The 12,971-nt window shown below is 47.2% G+C and overlaps 1 protein-coding gene across 5 annotated transcripts in view; it reads left to right on the top strand.

Moving 5' to 3' along the window:
* The first annotated feature begins 230 nt into the window (after positions 1-230).
* The window catches only part of STIM1 (stromal interaction molecule 1), a 183,202-nt gene continuing 170,461 nt past the window's right edge, over positions 231-12,971 (top strand). For 2 of the 5 annotated variants that reach the window (XM_060605783.3, XM_060605785.3), the window contains exon 1: positions 234-1,521. In XM_060605783.3, coding sequence (XP_060461766.1) covers positions 1,383-1,521 — 139 coding nt within the window. In that variant the 5' untranslated portion in view covers positions 234-1,382. Of the gene's footprint in view, positions 1,522-12,971 lie in introns of all 5 variants that reach the window. The other 3 variants (XM_060605784.3, XM_060605786.3, XM_060605781.3) reach the window with 2 other exon arrangements.

Here is a 12,971-nt window from a genome sequence, read left to right as displayed (position 1 = left end):
TCCTCTGAAAGCACTCGCAGTCCTTAATGGGCTGCCCCGGGGCGGGTCCTTGCTTCACTCCCCAACCCTCTGCAAAGGGGCAGGGCCTCCCAGGAGCTCCAGTCTTGTCTGCAGCACCCAGATTTGTCCGCCAGGGGCCGCTGCGCACGGGTGACTAAGCGCGCAGGTTCCTAAACTGCAGAGAGGAGAAAGCTGATTGGCTGCGCGGTGCGGCGGGCGGGCGGAGCCTGAAAGCGGGTCCGGGGTGGGGGCTGGGAGCGTGCCCCCGGCCCAACCGTGCCAGGCCGTTGTCGCTTTAGGCAGCCCGGGACTGCGATCATTGTGCCAGGGGCCTCTATCCAACCCCGCTCTAGAGCTGAGGCGACTGGAGCATCACCGAGGCCCGGAGACCCGGGCAGGGCAGTTACTGTCGCCGTCGCCGCAGGCCTGGGTTACCTGAGCAACTGCGTGTCCGTGGCCCGCCAGCCCAACCGCGGGCGGTTAGAGCGGGAGAGACTCCCTTGAGGGAAGGGGAGGTCGGGACCGGACCATTGGTGCGGGAGGAGTGTCCTGGCAGAGACTAGGGCGGGCCGGGGTCTGGGGAAGCAAACCGCGGGCTGGGGGCACCCGGCAGCAGCTTCCAACAGGTTATTCCGGGATAAGCCCGGCGCTGGGGCGGGCCGGGCTTCGCTGGGGGCCGGGCGGCGCGGGGCGGGCCTGCAGGAGAGCACGCCCCCGCCCGCCCCGGGCCCGCCCCGCGCCGCCCGCCAGCCTGCCGGGGAGCCGCTGTCCCGGGCCTGGCGAGTGCGCGTCCGCCGGCTGAACCTGGGCACCGCCGCTCGCCTGGGCACGGGACTGGGCGGGGGCGCTGACCTCGGCCTAGGAGGCCTGGGATCCCGGAGCCGCCCGCGCCCGCGGGGACCTGCGAGTTGCACGCCCTCTCCCAGCCTGTGCTGCTCGCGGCTACTCGGCGGGGCGAGGCCAGGTGCCCCCCTCTTCCCCTTCCTTCCCTCCCTCCCCCACTCCGGTGTCCGCGGGAGATCCCGCCCGTCCGCCCCCCTCCCGCAGAGGTGTAGCCCGCTGCGGAGCTGACAGCGGCCCCGCAGCCACCCTGTCCAAACTCTCCGGAAGCGGCCGGAGCAGACCCGGCGCTCAGGCCGCCGCAGCTCCGGCGGACCCACTGTTGGACCGGAGGCACCCGCCCTCCTCCCGCGCCCAAACTTGGAGCACTTGACCTTTGGCTGTCGGAGGAGGCAGGCCGGCGGGTGGCTGGACAGCTGCGGCGCCTCGAGGGCATCTTGCCTGGGGTTCCAGGACTGTCGGCTATACTTCTGGGCTCCCGGCTTTGCCTCTGGGATCCCGAGGTGTCCACATCAGGCGCATGTTGACTGAGACCTAGAGTCATGGATGTGTGCGCCCGTGTAGCCCTGTGGCTCCTCTGGGGGCTCCTCCTGCATCACGGCCAGAGCCTCAGCCATAGCCACAGCGAGAAGGGTACAGGAACCGGCTCAGGGGCTAGTTCTGAGGAGTCCACTGCAGCAGGTAAGGCCTTGCCACGGGCTGGACTGGGCTGGGGGCGTTGACTCAGAACTGAGGTGCCTGAGTGGGCAGGTGGAACCTTAGGTTTCTACATATGAAGTTGATGGAGGACCCACACATGGCACTGTCTGTTCTCAGTAACCCAAGGAGTTCTTTCTGTTCAGGAGCCACCGCTAATGTTTCTGTCTCTCGTGAACAACTTTCCTCCTCCCTCCCCAGGATGTCTTTTGTCGATAACCAGAAGAGGCTGGCCTTTGGGGCACCTTGGCCTTTCGGTTTATCAAGCCAGGACCCTTTCTCAGGACTACTTGTTAGGAAGAATGGTTTGGGCAGATGATAAGTCTATTGCTCTTGGCCAGTTTCAGCACTTGGCAGCACAGGGGAGGTTGAGGCCACTTGGGTTGGGCAGGGAAAGTCAGGGCTGGGCCAGCCCTCTTGCCCTATAGCTTGGTGTTGAGGTGTGTCTTTCTGTTCCAACAAGCGTGGGAAACTTAGTCCCACCCTTCCCTTAGGTAATCTTCTGTCTTTAGCTATCCCATTTGAAATATCCACATAGTTCCTTAGAATCCCACTTACCACGAGGGAGTTAAATGGCTTTTTCTTATCATAGGTATGGTATGATTTCTGGGACCACTTGTTGATGTATTCTGTTTCTTCTGACTGATCAGGGTAGGGATTCTATAACATGTTTGGTCTGTTTTTCCTTATGCAAATCATGGAGACTTGTCAGATATCGGGAGCTTTGGTGTTCTGTTGCAGAAGGAAAGAGTACTTTTGTAAAATTCATTTGTTTTACACAAGGCTTAGAAGGAATTCCGTTTTCTTTCCCCATTTCTCTCACTCTGTTATTGTGATCTATCCAAAGTAGTGGGGTGCAGAGTGGGGAGGGTTTATAGCTGAGTTCTTGATGAAGGTAGACAAGCTTAAATGAGGGGACTGCTCAATGGATACCCATTGATTCAAGGAGGAAAAGGAAACATAGGTCATGGTGGCTGGGAAGTTTCATGGATGGATCCAGATGATGGCTTTGGTGATAGATTCTTTGTTGGAAAACTCCCTTTTTTAACTTCTTTGATTCAGGTGAGTGTGATTCCAGATATCTGAAGGGCTGGGTTCCATTTGAGGTCAGGATTGTCCTGTGTCCAAGCATAGCACCTAGGCTGTTATTTTGAAGATAGGTCTTTCTCACATATTAAACCTCTTTCTCCATATGCTATCTCCTTGGGCCCTGAAATGTAGCTCAAAGCTTGGTTTTTGCTGGGTTTGTGAAGGGAAAGACTAGTAGGCAGATGTAGATCAAACTGGAGCATCTCTGCTGTTTCAGTGACATTCCTGTTTATAACTGATAAAATGGTCCTTTTCTCACCCTAAAATATGAGTGCCTGGCATAAAATGAGGTTTTTTTGGGGGGGGGGGTGTTTTATATCTTAGACACAGGCTAAAGGGATAAAGTTTTGAATTTTAGGCATTAGCTTGCTATCAAGATTTGTGTGTATGTGCACGTGTGTGACCACACCTGCCTAAAGTAAGAGGCATTCTAGCATCCCTCAGAACCACCCCATGACTTGGGCTTAGGGGGACAGCCCTCTTTACAACATATCTTAAAGGACTGGCCATGCTGATTGTATCACTTAGGCCTCTTGTTTGGTTTGGTTCCTCTCAGTTCAGAAATTAGTTTCTGTTAGGGGTGCCTGGGTGGCTCAGTCAGTTGGGTGTCCAACTCTGGATTGCGGCTTGTGTCATGCTTGTGTGGTTCATGAGTTTGAGCTCCGTATTGGGCTCTGCACTGATGGCACAGAACGTGCTTGGGATTCTATCTCTGCCTCTCTCCTGCTCTCTCTCAAAAATTAATGAACAATAGAGGTGCCTGGTGACTCAGTTGGTTAAGTGTCCGACTTTGGCTCAGGTCATGATCTCATTGTTCTTGAGATTGAGACCCATGTTGGGTTTTGTGCTAATGGTATGGAACCTGCCTGGGATATTCTCTCTCTCTCTCTCTCTCTCTCTCTCTCTCTCCTTTGCCCCTCTCTCACTTGCTCTCTCTCAAAATAAATAAACTTAAAATACATAAATAAACATTAAAAAAATAAATTAGTTTCTGTTGTCATAATAATACTGAATACTAAGGAGGGAGGTCTCAGACAGATACCCTAGGTGCTGGGCATGGTTATAGTTTGTGGGAACCTGGGGACCCCAGCACTATTGTTCTAGGAGTTTATCCCCTTGGGCCTGGCCTGTCTGGGACTTTGACTCAGGGACTCATTTTTTTGCAAAGAGGTGGTTCATAGACAGGACTCTGCTAAAGGATTTGAGGAGAAGCTTTCTATGCAGCCAGGCACTCTCCTAGCTTTTCCAGTCCCCATGTATTCTTAGAACACAGGAATTTTACTTGTCTGTAAGCTTGCCATTTCTCTAATCAGATTCAGCATACCTAGTCAATTTATGTGTTCTCTACAGTTTATTTTTATTTATTTTTTTAGAATGTTTATTTATTTATTTTGAGAGAGAGTGAGAATGAGCGGGGGAGGGTCAGAGAGAAGGGGAGAGAGAGTATCCTAAGCAGGCTCTGTGATGTCAGTGCAGAGCCCAACGTGGGGCTGAATCTTACAAACCTTGAGATCACGACCTGAGTCAAAATCAAGAGTTGGATGCTTAACTACTGACTGAGCCACCCAGGTGCCCCAAATTTATTTATATATATATATATATATATATATATATATATATATATATATATATATTTTTTTTTTTTTTTTTTTTTTTTAAATTGATTAACTTATTCATTAAATTTTTTTTAATGTGTATTCATTTTTGAGAGATGGAAAGAGAGCATGAGTCGGGGATGGGCTGAGAGAGAGGGAGACACAGAATCTGAAGCAGGCTCCAGGCTATGAGCTGTCAGCACAGAGCCTAATGTGAGGCTTGAACCCATGGACCATTAGATTGTAACCTGAGCCAAAGTCGGATGCTTAACCGACTGAGCCACCTAGGCACCCCAAGGTTTTTTTAATTTTTAAGTAATCTATACACCCAATGTAGGACTTGAACCTAAGACCCCAAGATCAAGAGTCATATGTCTACTGACTGAGCCAGCCAAGTGTCCCTTGCTCTCTACAGTTTATATTTTACAATTACACAGCTATTTTTCCTGTAAAAGTCTCATAATAGCCTACTAGAATGCATGGCAGGTGGTATTATCCCCTATTTTATAGATGAAGAAACTGGTTCTGTGCAGTCTTTAGACAAGTTTTAGATTTCTTCCATCTTCTTTGGCTCTGCTTTGTTAAAGGAGTGCTAGGCAGGGCTGAGAGAATGTTACTTTCTTCCTGGTGAATTATTTAGGCAGGCCCTTGTGACTGTAGCTGAGATCCAGATCTTCTGCAGGGGCCAGAGAATTGGATTTTTTTCTCTTGTTGGACGTATATGTTTATCTGAAAGTCCTATTCCTTCAGTGAAGGCAGGTGGTCTGCTATGAGGCTCTCTCATTGGACAGTAGGGAGGCCATTCTTGTCACCTCTGACTCTCTGATGCCTGCACACCCAGCTGTGCTAAGTTACTTTCTCAGTAAAGATATGTGTGCATCAGAGTGCTACCCTGGGGACTGCATTTCTGAAGCTGTCCTGGAACTGATGCTTGGAACTTCCCATACACTCTGGGCTCATTGCTTCCAGAAACTCAAAATGTTTTCTGTAGAATGTTTGTGGGGGGATCCCAGGTGAGTCAGGTTGTGACTGCCAGTGTTGGAGATACTGAGGGTCTCTGATCAGGAACTGTGGTGTGACTCATTATAGCCACAACAGGGCCTTGCAGGATAGGCATCTAGGCAGTTTGTGGACTGCAGGCTGGTTTCTCAATCAATTCCTGATGGTAGTGGGAAGGCAGAACTCTGCCTGCCCACCCGGCTAGTTGCTGCTGCCTCCGAGGCTATAAATGGCCTGGCCATCTTGGTGGCTATGCTAATTTTAGCTGAGGGTAGCTCCCGGAACTGGACTGGGGCCAAGAGCAGGTGGGTGGGACTTGGCTGAGGCTAATATTGGGGCTGAGAGAGGGTCACATTAATCCTGGGGCAGCTAGGACATCATCTGCATCCATACCTTGGCTTTGACAATCACCTCTTAGCTAGGTTAATTTATTCAGCAAACCTCAAAGAGTGGCAGTTCGTGTGCTATTTATTCAACAAATGTTTGAGTGTCTTCTCTGGACCACACACTATGTTTGGTGGTGGGAATTTAAGGATGAACAAAACAGACATGTTCTCTGCCCTCAAGGAGTTTACAGTCAGTCTAGTGGGGAAATAGGAAATAAATCCATAAATAAATATATTGTGTGGTGGGTGCTGCAAGAGAAAGCATAAGCAGAGTGCTGTTTGGAGAATAGGAGGAGGACAGAGATCCAGCTGAAGTAGCAGCTCAGTGCCTAGTAAGACATTAATAACAGCAGCAATAATAGCAACTAGCCTTTGTGAGTTCTTAGTGTGTGGCAGGCATTATTCCAAACACTTTGTTTCATTTATTTCTTACGTGATCTGGTGTGCTAAGTATTAGCCCTGTTTTATATTTGAGGAAATGGAATCATAGAGAGGTTAAGTAACTTGCCCAAGGTTATACAGCGAGTGGGAAGTAGATCCAGTATTTGAATCCAGGCAGCCTGACTCTTCTCCCTGCCTTCACCTCAGCCCTTAGGTTACACACTCTCTCACAACTTGTGACAAATGCTGTGATAGAGGTATTGTATATACACACAAAAGAGTGTGGGAAGCCCAGAGGAGCAAGTGACTAACAGTGCCTGGGAGAGCTGGGGGAGGCATTTCGGTTTCCCCCATAATTTTTTCTCAGATCTTGGGAGATAAAAAGTGGTTGCCTAATTCAGAAGTTAAGAGGTGGAAACATCAGTTAGTTCAACCCACTTATTTTTACAAACGAGGAAACCGACATCCAGAGAAGCATCAAACCAAAGTTTCACAGTGGGTTACTGGTGGAACTAGATGAAGACAGTCGAGTCAAGGACCCTGACTTAATTGGTTATTCAATCCGCAAGCCCATAACGAGTGCTTACTGCTTGCTTTGCACTATAAAAGAGACAGGGCTACCAAAGAAGTCTAAATCTGGGGGGTAGGGGTGGGAATATTTATTTAGAGAATATTAAATGTAGCATAAAGCACAGGCTTAATGAAGCAAAAATCCAGGCAGTGTAGACACTGTAGACTAAGGATTAAGAGAGCTGTGTGTGGGTTGGGCTAGGCTGAGGTGGCTGGGGAGGGCTTCCTGGAAGGAAGAGTTGGGTAGAGGCAGAAGGGAACGAGGAGGGAGTAGTGGTCTTGACTTGGGGAAGGCTGGAGGAAAGGGGGCATTGTAGATGTCTGGGTCACCAGGGTGAGCACATGGAGTCTCACTGTTTGGTGGCTGGCTGAACAATAACTGGGCAGAGTTGCTTCATACTTGGCCAGTTACCTAGCATGAGGGCCTGTAGACAGAAGATTGCGCTCAGATGTAATGTAGCGGCAGAGCTAAGAACTACCATAATTTTGAAATAATGATGAGTGTAAATAATATTTTGAGATGCCTACAACAGTGTAATGTAATGTGAAAGTGTCTATCATTTCTTTTGGTGACAAAATCATAGGTCCTGTTGGTAATACTGTGGTTGGTTGCCCATAATATATAATAGAAGGAAATATTAACTTTCAGTAAAAGAATATTGGAAATAAAGATGCAATTTCCTTCCCATCCAAATTCACAGTCCCCTCTGAATTCTGTCCATGGTCTCCTTAGGAATGTGGGGCCTTCATGTTAAGAATGCCTGTTCTCTGGCAAGGAAGGGACGAGGTCTTGTTGAGGGGAATGGTTTCCTAGGGCTCCACAGGACTTGGGTTTTGAGCACAAAGAGGCCCCTCATTTCCTGCTGAGTAACTTGGAGATACGTTGCTTAATGACTTCACGGGCATGCTGTGGTACGTTTCCCTTTATGGGAAATGATACTCCAGGAAACCCAGCAGCTCTGGCTGTTAGACTTCTAGGGAAAGAGAAAGACACCAAACTGGGCTTCCAACAGAACTTTCTCTTTCTTTCTTTCTTTCTTTCTTTCTTTCTTTCTTTCTTTCTTTCTCCCTCTCTCTCTGGTTACTGCTGATAAAAAATACGAAATATTTTGGGGCACCTGGGTGACTCAGTTGGTTGAATATCCAACTTCAGCTCAGGTCAGGATCTCGTGGTTTGTGGGTTCAAGACCTGTGTTGGGCTCTGTGCTGACAGCTTGAAGCCTGGAGCCTGTATCCCCTCCCTCTCCTTGCCCCTCCCCTGCTTGCACTTTGTCTGTCTCTCTCTCAAAAATAAATAAACATTAAAAAAATATGAAATATTTAAGATATATAACAAACTATAAAGAATAATACATTGCATACCATGTGCCCAGGACACAGTTTAAGAAATAAAGTAATAACAATACAGAACTTTCTTTATTACCTCCAGGACACTTTGTATAAATTTCTAATGTAGCACATAACACATTGTATATGTTTGCTCTCTCCCAAGTGTAAGCTCTGTGGAAGAAGGGAGGAGGGATTGTCCTTTATTCATCTCTGTTTTTTTTGTGCCTAGCCCTAAAACCTATTTTAAAGTTTGTTGGAAAAAGTGGAATCTGGGCCTGTTTGAATGGCTCATAATTTCTCTCTTCCTTTCAAACCATCACATTCTTGGCTTTTCCTCAATCTTTGGGGGTGCTGCTCACCCAGGGTACTTGATATTTTCATCCATGCTCAGTACTGTTCATTCCTTTATAATCTATTTTATTTTATCCTCAACTTTGGAAGTTGGTAGGACTGTTTTTATTATTATGCCCTTTTTAAAGGTGACAAATTTACAGCTGAGAAACTTGTGTTCTTGGTCCTATATAGTTCTGACAGGATCAGAAGTATAACTCTGGGGATCTGTGTTCTAAGCCTTTACTGTTTTCTTTCTTTCTTTCTTTCTTTCTTTCTTTCTTTCTTTCTTTCTTTCTTTCTTTCATCAGAACATAATACCTGTTGATGTGTTCCTCACTGATCTGACACTCAGAGCCCTTTTAGCCTAAGTGGTCTGGCGATGGCTATATCAACATGGATGTTTGAATAGTCTAGTCATATATCAGAAAGTACTGCTGTGGAGGCTGGTGGAGTCTACAATCTTAAGAACCATGCTATGCTGTTGGAGTCCTCTGTGTATGTGCTTGCCTTCCTCAGTATACCATAAGCTCCTCGGGGCTTAGGACAGCAGGTTCCTAGCACGTTGCTTAGCATGTAGTATACTTTGTATTTTATAAAGTTTGTAGAACTAAACTGAAGGGGATTTGTTTTCTGATTCTGATTCTCCTGTAGTTCACTAAGCTGGTTAGAAGTTGAAAAAATTTTCCTTGGAAAGGGTTAGCTAACGTTGAAGAAATAAGCTTCACTTACTTAGAAAGTTCACTGTTTTAGAATTTCTCACTCTTTGTCTCTGTTAGGAAAAATCATCTAGATCAGTTTGGGTCCAGTAATAGCCTCATTTCACCTGGAAGAACTTTGTGTAGGATTTTAAAGGCACCAGACTCTTATCATTGCAGTCCTTAACAAGAGAATGCAGTTAAGAGTAGCTGGGAAACTGTCTAACTCCACAAGGACCCATGTGGAGTGGGGAGGAGAGGGTTGGCAAGTGAGTGGGTGGGGCTGGATAGAAGCCTAGATGTAGAGTGAGAGGATTGTCTCGGCTTTGCAGAAGGGTCTGAGTTGGCCACAGCCATCATACATAAATATCTGGATTTAGGGGGACTTTAGAATTCCAGCTCCTTTCCTTGCTAGCTGTGGATCTAGTGGAGGGCAGGTCATCTCATCTCTTTCAGCCTTAGTTTTTTCATTTGTAGAAAGAGAATAAATAACCTTAGTGAACAGATTTCTAGTGAGGATCAAATGAGATGACTTCTATACTGAAAAGGCTTCATAAACTCTAAAGTACTATGTAAGTAGGGATAGTTGGGGACTGAAAAGCCTCAGTCAGAATCCAGGTATCTACTCATGGTGTCGCCTCTCTAAGGGTAGTTGCTACCCTGAACCTGCTGGAGATCCATTGTTTACCCTGAGGTGTACCCATCAAATGTGTATAGGCTCAGGGTGTGGCCAAACTAGGCTTTTATTCAGGGTTTATTCTAGGCTAAGGGAAGCTGTTGATAGAATCTGGATGCTGGTATTTGACTTTATTTCCGGCCCATACCCCCTTCCTTTTATTGGGTGTAACCACTTCCCCAGCCCCACCTGCAGACTTGAAATGGCTGACCAGATGGGCCTGGTCCCCACCTGTAATGGTGCATAACAAATTATCCCCAAACTTAGAGGCTTAAAATAGTAAACATTTATTATCTCATGGTTTCTGTGGGTTCGGAATGTGGGTGTCACTTAGCTGGGTGCCTCTGGCTTAAGGTCTCTCATGAGGTTGCATCAAATTGTTGGGCTGCGGCTGACGTTCATTTGGGGGGAGAGCATTTGCAAGTTAATTTGCGTGTTTGCAGACCTTGGTCCCTTGCTACAGGGACCTTTCCATTGAGCTGCTTCATGACGTGGCAATTGGTTTCCCCCAGGACAAGTGATCCAAGAGGGAGTGCCGAGGATGGAAATGACAGTTTTTTTACTGCCTAATCTTGCAGTTGATGTGTCATAGCTTCTGCCATATTCTATTTGTTAGAAGCAAGTCAGTCAGTCTAGTCCATACTCAAGGTGAAGGGCCTGCACAAGGGCATGAATACCAGAAGGATGGGATCACTGGGGCCATCTTAGAGGATGCCTGTGGTATCACCCTAAGGCCATCATCTTGGGAACAATGGCTTCTGGGTGCTATGCCCTCTTAGCTTTTCTTCGACTTCCTTTGCTTGTCTCCTAGAGTTTTGTGGAGTCTCTCTGTACTTCCTTTGATATTATATCTTCTTGGTTCACGCATAACTTCTTTGCTTTGACATGTAGAGTTGGCATGGCCCCTCCCTCTATATTCCTCCTGTGTCTTAGGCCCAATCCTAGAGTAGCTTTTTATCCTAGGTTCTAGCCCTGCCTCCCACCTCCTTGTTTGATATCTTCAGTTCTGAAGCCCATTTTACATCTACTGACCTTGGAGGCTTTACTGCCCCAGCTTGGCCTCAGAGAGCTAGACTTACAAGTGGCATTGAATTGGGACTTATACAATGACAGATGGAAAACTCACTCTGACCTTTTAGGATATTGGTGTTAGGTGCCAGGACTTAACATCCTACTGTGTCAAAGCTGAAGGGCTTTTAAGGACTATCTCTCCCCAACTCCTCATTTTACATATGAGAGGAATAAACTTGCTGAAGGTGGTAGCCAAGGCTAGAATCTAATTATGTCTGATTCTCCTTCATGTGCTGTTTCTACTCTGTTGTGGAGTCTTTCTACCCTAGTGCAGCCAGTTTGGATTGTTAGAGGTCTGAGACCTATACAGAGGAAAACCAGAAAGTGGTTCACAATGTTGTATTTTGTTTACAGAAATTGGGCTGGGCAGAATTGGGAGTATTCAAAAGTCAATGTCAAGCACTGCTTCTGAGGAGTTTCCCCGTACAGCTAGAGAGCTTTCACATAAGGCAAGGAAAGGAGCCAGTAATACCTGTGGCATTTGGTGACTAATATCTGCATTCTGTACCACTCCCTTGGCATCTCAGTTCAGAGCAAGAGAAATCTCTGTCTCTTGGGATGTACAGAGCAGGCTCCCTGAAGGGGGAGCATCAGAGAGCTTTAGTGCATGTCTCACCATTGTTAGGCCCAGCTGCTTTCATAATGTATGGACTTGGGGCCTCCACAGCAAGGGTAAATGTATCTAAAACTTTGTGTGGTTACTTGTGGCCACCTGGAAGGTGCCAAGGGCACTCTTTGGGCACTGAGAATTTGACAAAATCTCGCCTACGTTGGCGCAGCTTGCTGGGGCAAGCAGACTTGTGCAGAGATGGCTATGGCCCTGTAATGTTTGTCAGAGTGGAGCAGATTTATTTCATGAGAGGCCGCGCAAAGAAAAACCTCAAACCAGCCATCAGCGTTGTACTTTTGTTTTCTGCTGGGGAGCTTGGAATAGAGATGGTGTAGGCTCTGAAGACCCTCTGTGGGTGGTGGTCTCCTTCCTGACCTAGGGTTCTGGTCCCAGGACATTTTGCCTACTTCGTCTTCCTCTGTTCCTCTCTCTGTCTCTTGGCCCAGCCACACTTTTTCCTTTATCCTGGTCTGCAGGACACACCTTCTACTGCCTCTCTTTCACTTTCCCTTCTGCCCTTGTACTCTCTTCTCAGACTGCCCCTCCCTCTCCTCCTTTCTTCCTACCTAGCCTCTTAGTCCTCTGTGAAGGGTTCCCTGACATTAGTGCTAGCCATGAGTTCCTTCTCATCTCTGATCAAGCTGGTAGCACTTGCTATCTGCAGTACTCTGTGCACTTCACACCCTGCTCATGCCTCTTAAAGCAAGAGATAGCCCGATGTAGAAGCAAGAGCGCTGGGCTCTGGCTTAAGTCCTTACTGGCTGTGTGACCCAAACTACTTGAGAAATGAGGTTAAAAGAGAGTTAACTTATATGAAAGGGTTGTATAGATTTTAAAGCCATTTTTTTTGTTTTTGATTTTTTTGTTTTGTTTTGTTTTGCATATTTTCCTCTCTCTTGAGGACAAGAGCCATGTCTGTTTTGTTGACCGTAGTACCTATCCTTAGTATCTATCACCGTGCTGGTCAGAGAGTACGTGTCCAATAGACATTTATTGAATAAATGAATGGATAACAATGAGTTGATCCTTGGGTTGAGTGGACATGAAGGGAGAGTTCTGAGTAAACTGACATCAGTTTCTGTGAAAAGTTTAGACAAGAGTGCTCTGAGATGAGGGCTAGAATGCACATGGTGGGTTTTCTGAGGAGTTCTGTGAGCGTTATTTCTTTGCAGACTAGTACTTTATCCCTATTTATTGAGCACCTACTGAAGCTGTGCTCAATGACAGCTATTAGTTATTCTGGGAGATGGTTTGGCCCTTGACTGTGGATAGCAGTTTTTATTTGCCACATCAGTGGCTACCCTGAGCAGCTGGCTGTGGGGGGAGTGCATATGGGCCGCGCTCAGACAGGGCCAACAAGAGACCTGTGGACAAGGCTTCCTTGGGTCCTGCTGTCCCTGTCTTTTGGTTCCACATAGGTTTACCTCAGTTCAAACTTGAGGCAGCCACATGAACAGTATAACTTTAATTGCTTTTCTTAACCTGCTTGGGGAATTGAGGAGACTTCTTTCCTGCTGGGCTTGTTGCATAGCAGGGAGGTAGGATAGTCTGGTGAAGATGACTGGCTTTTTAAATGTTATCTCTGATTCTGGAGCTCCCTGGGCCTCCGAGAACTCCAGCCTGAGCAGACATCACACCAGCTTTCCTTCAGGGCATTCGGGAAGGGCCTCTAGGGACACTTGGTGGAGGAAGCAGAGGTGT

The sequence above is a fragment of the Panthera onca genome, chromosome D1, assembly GCF_046562875.1.
Source record: "Panthera onca isolate mPanOnc1 chromosome D1, mPanOnc1 haplotype 2, whole genome shotgun sequence".
Taxonomy (NCBI): Eukaryota; Metazoa; Chordata; class Mammalia; order Carnivora; family Felidae; genus Panthera; species Panthera onca.
Note: the sequence above shows the minus strand (reverse complement) of the source record. Positions and strands in the feature narration are given on the sequence as shown.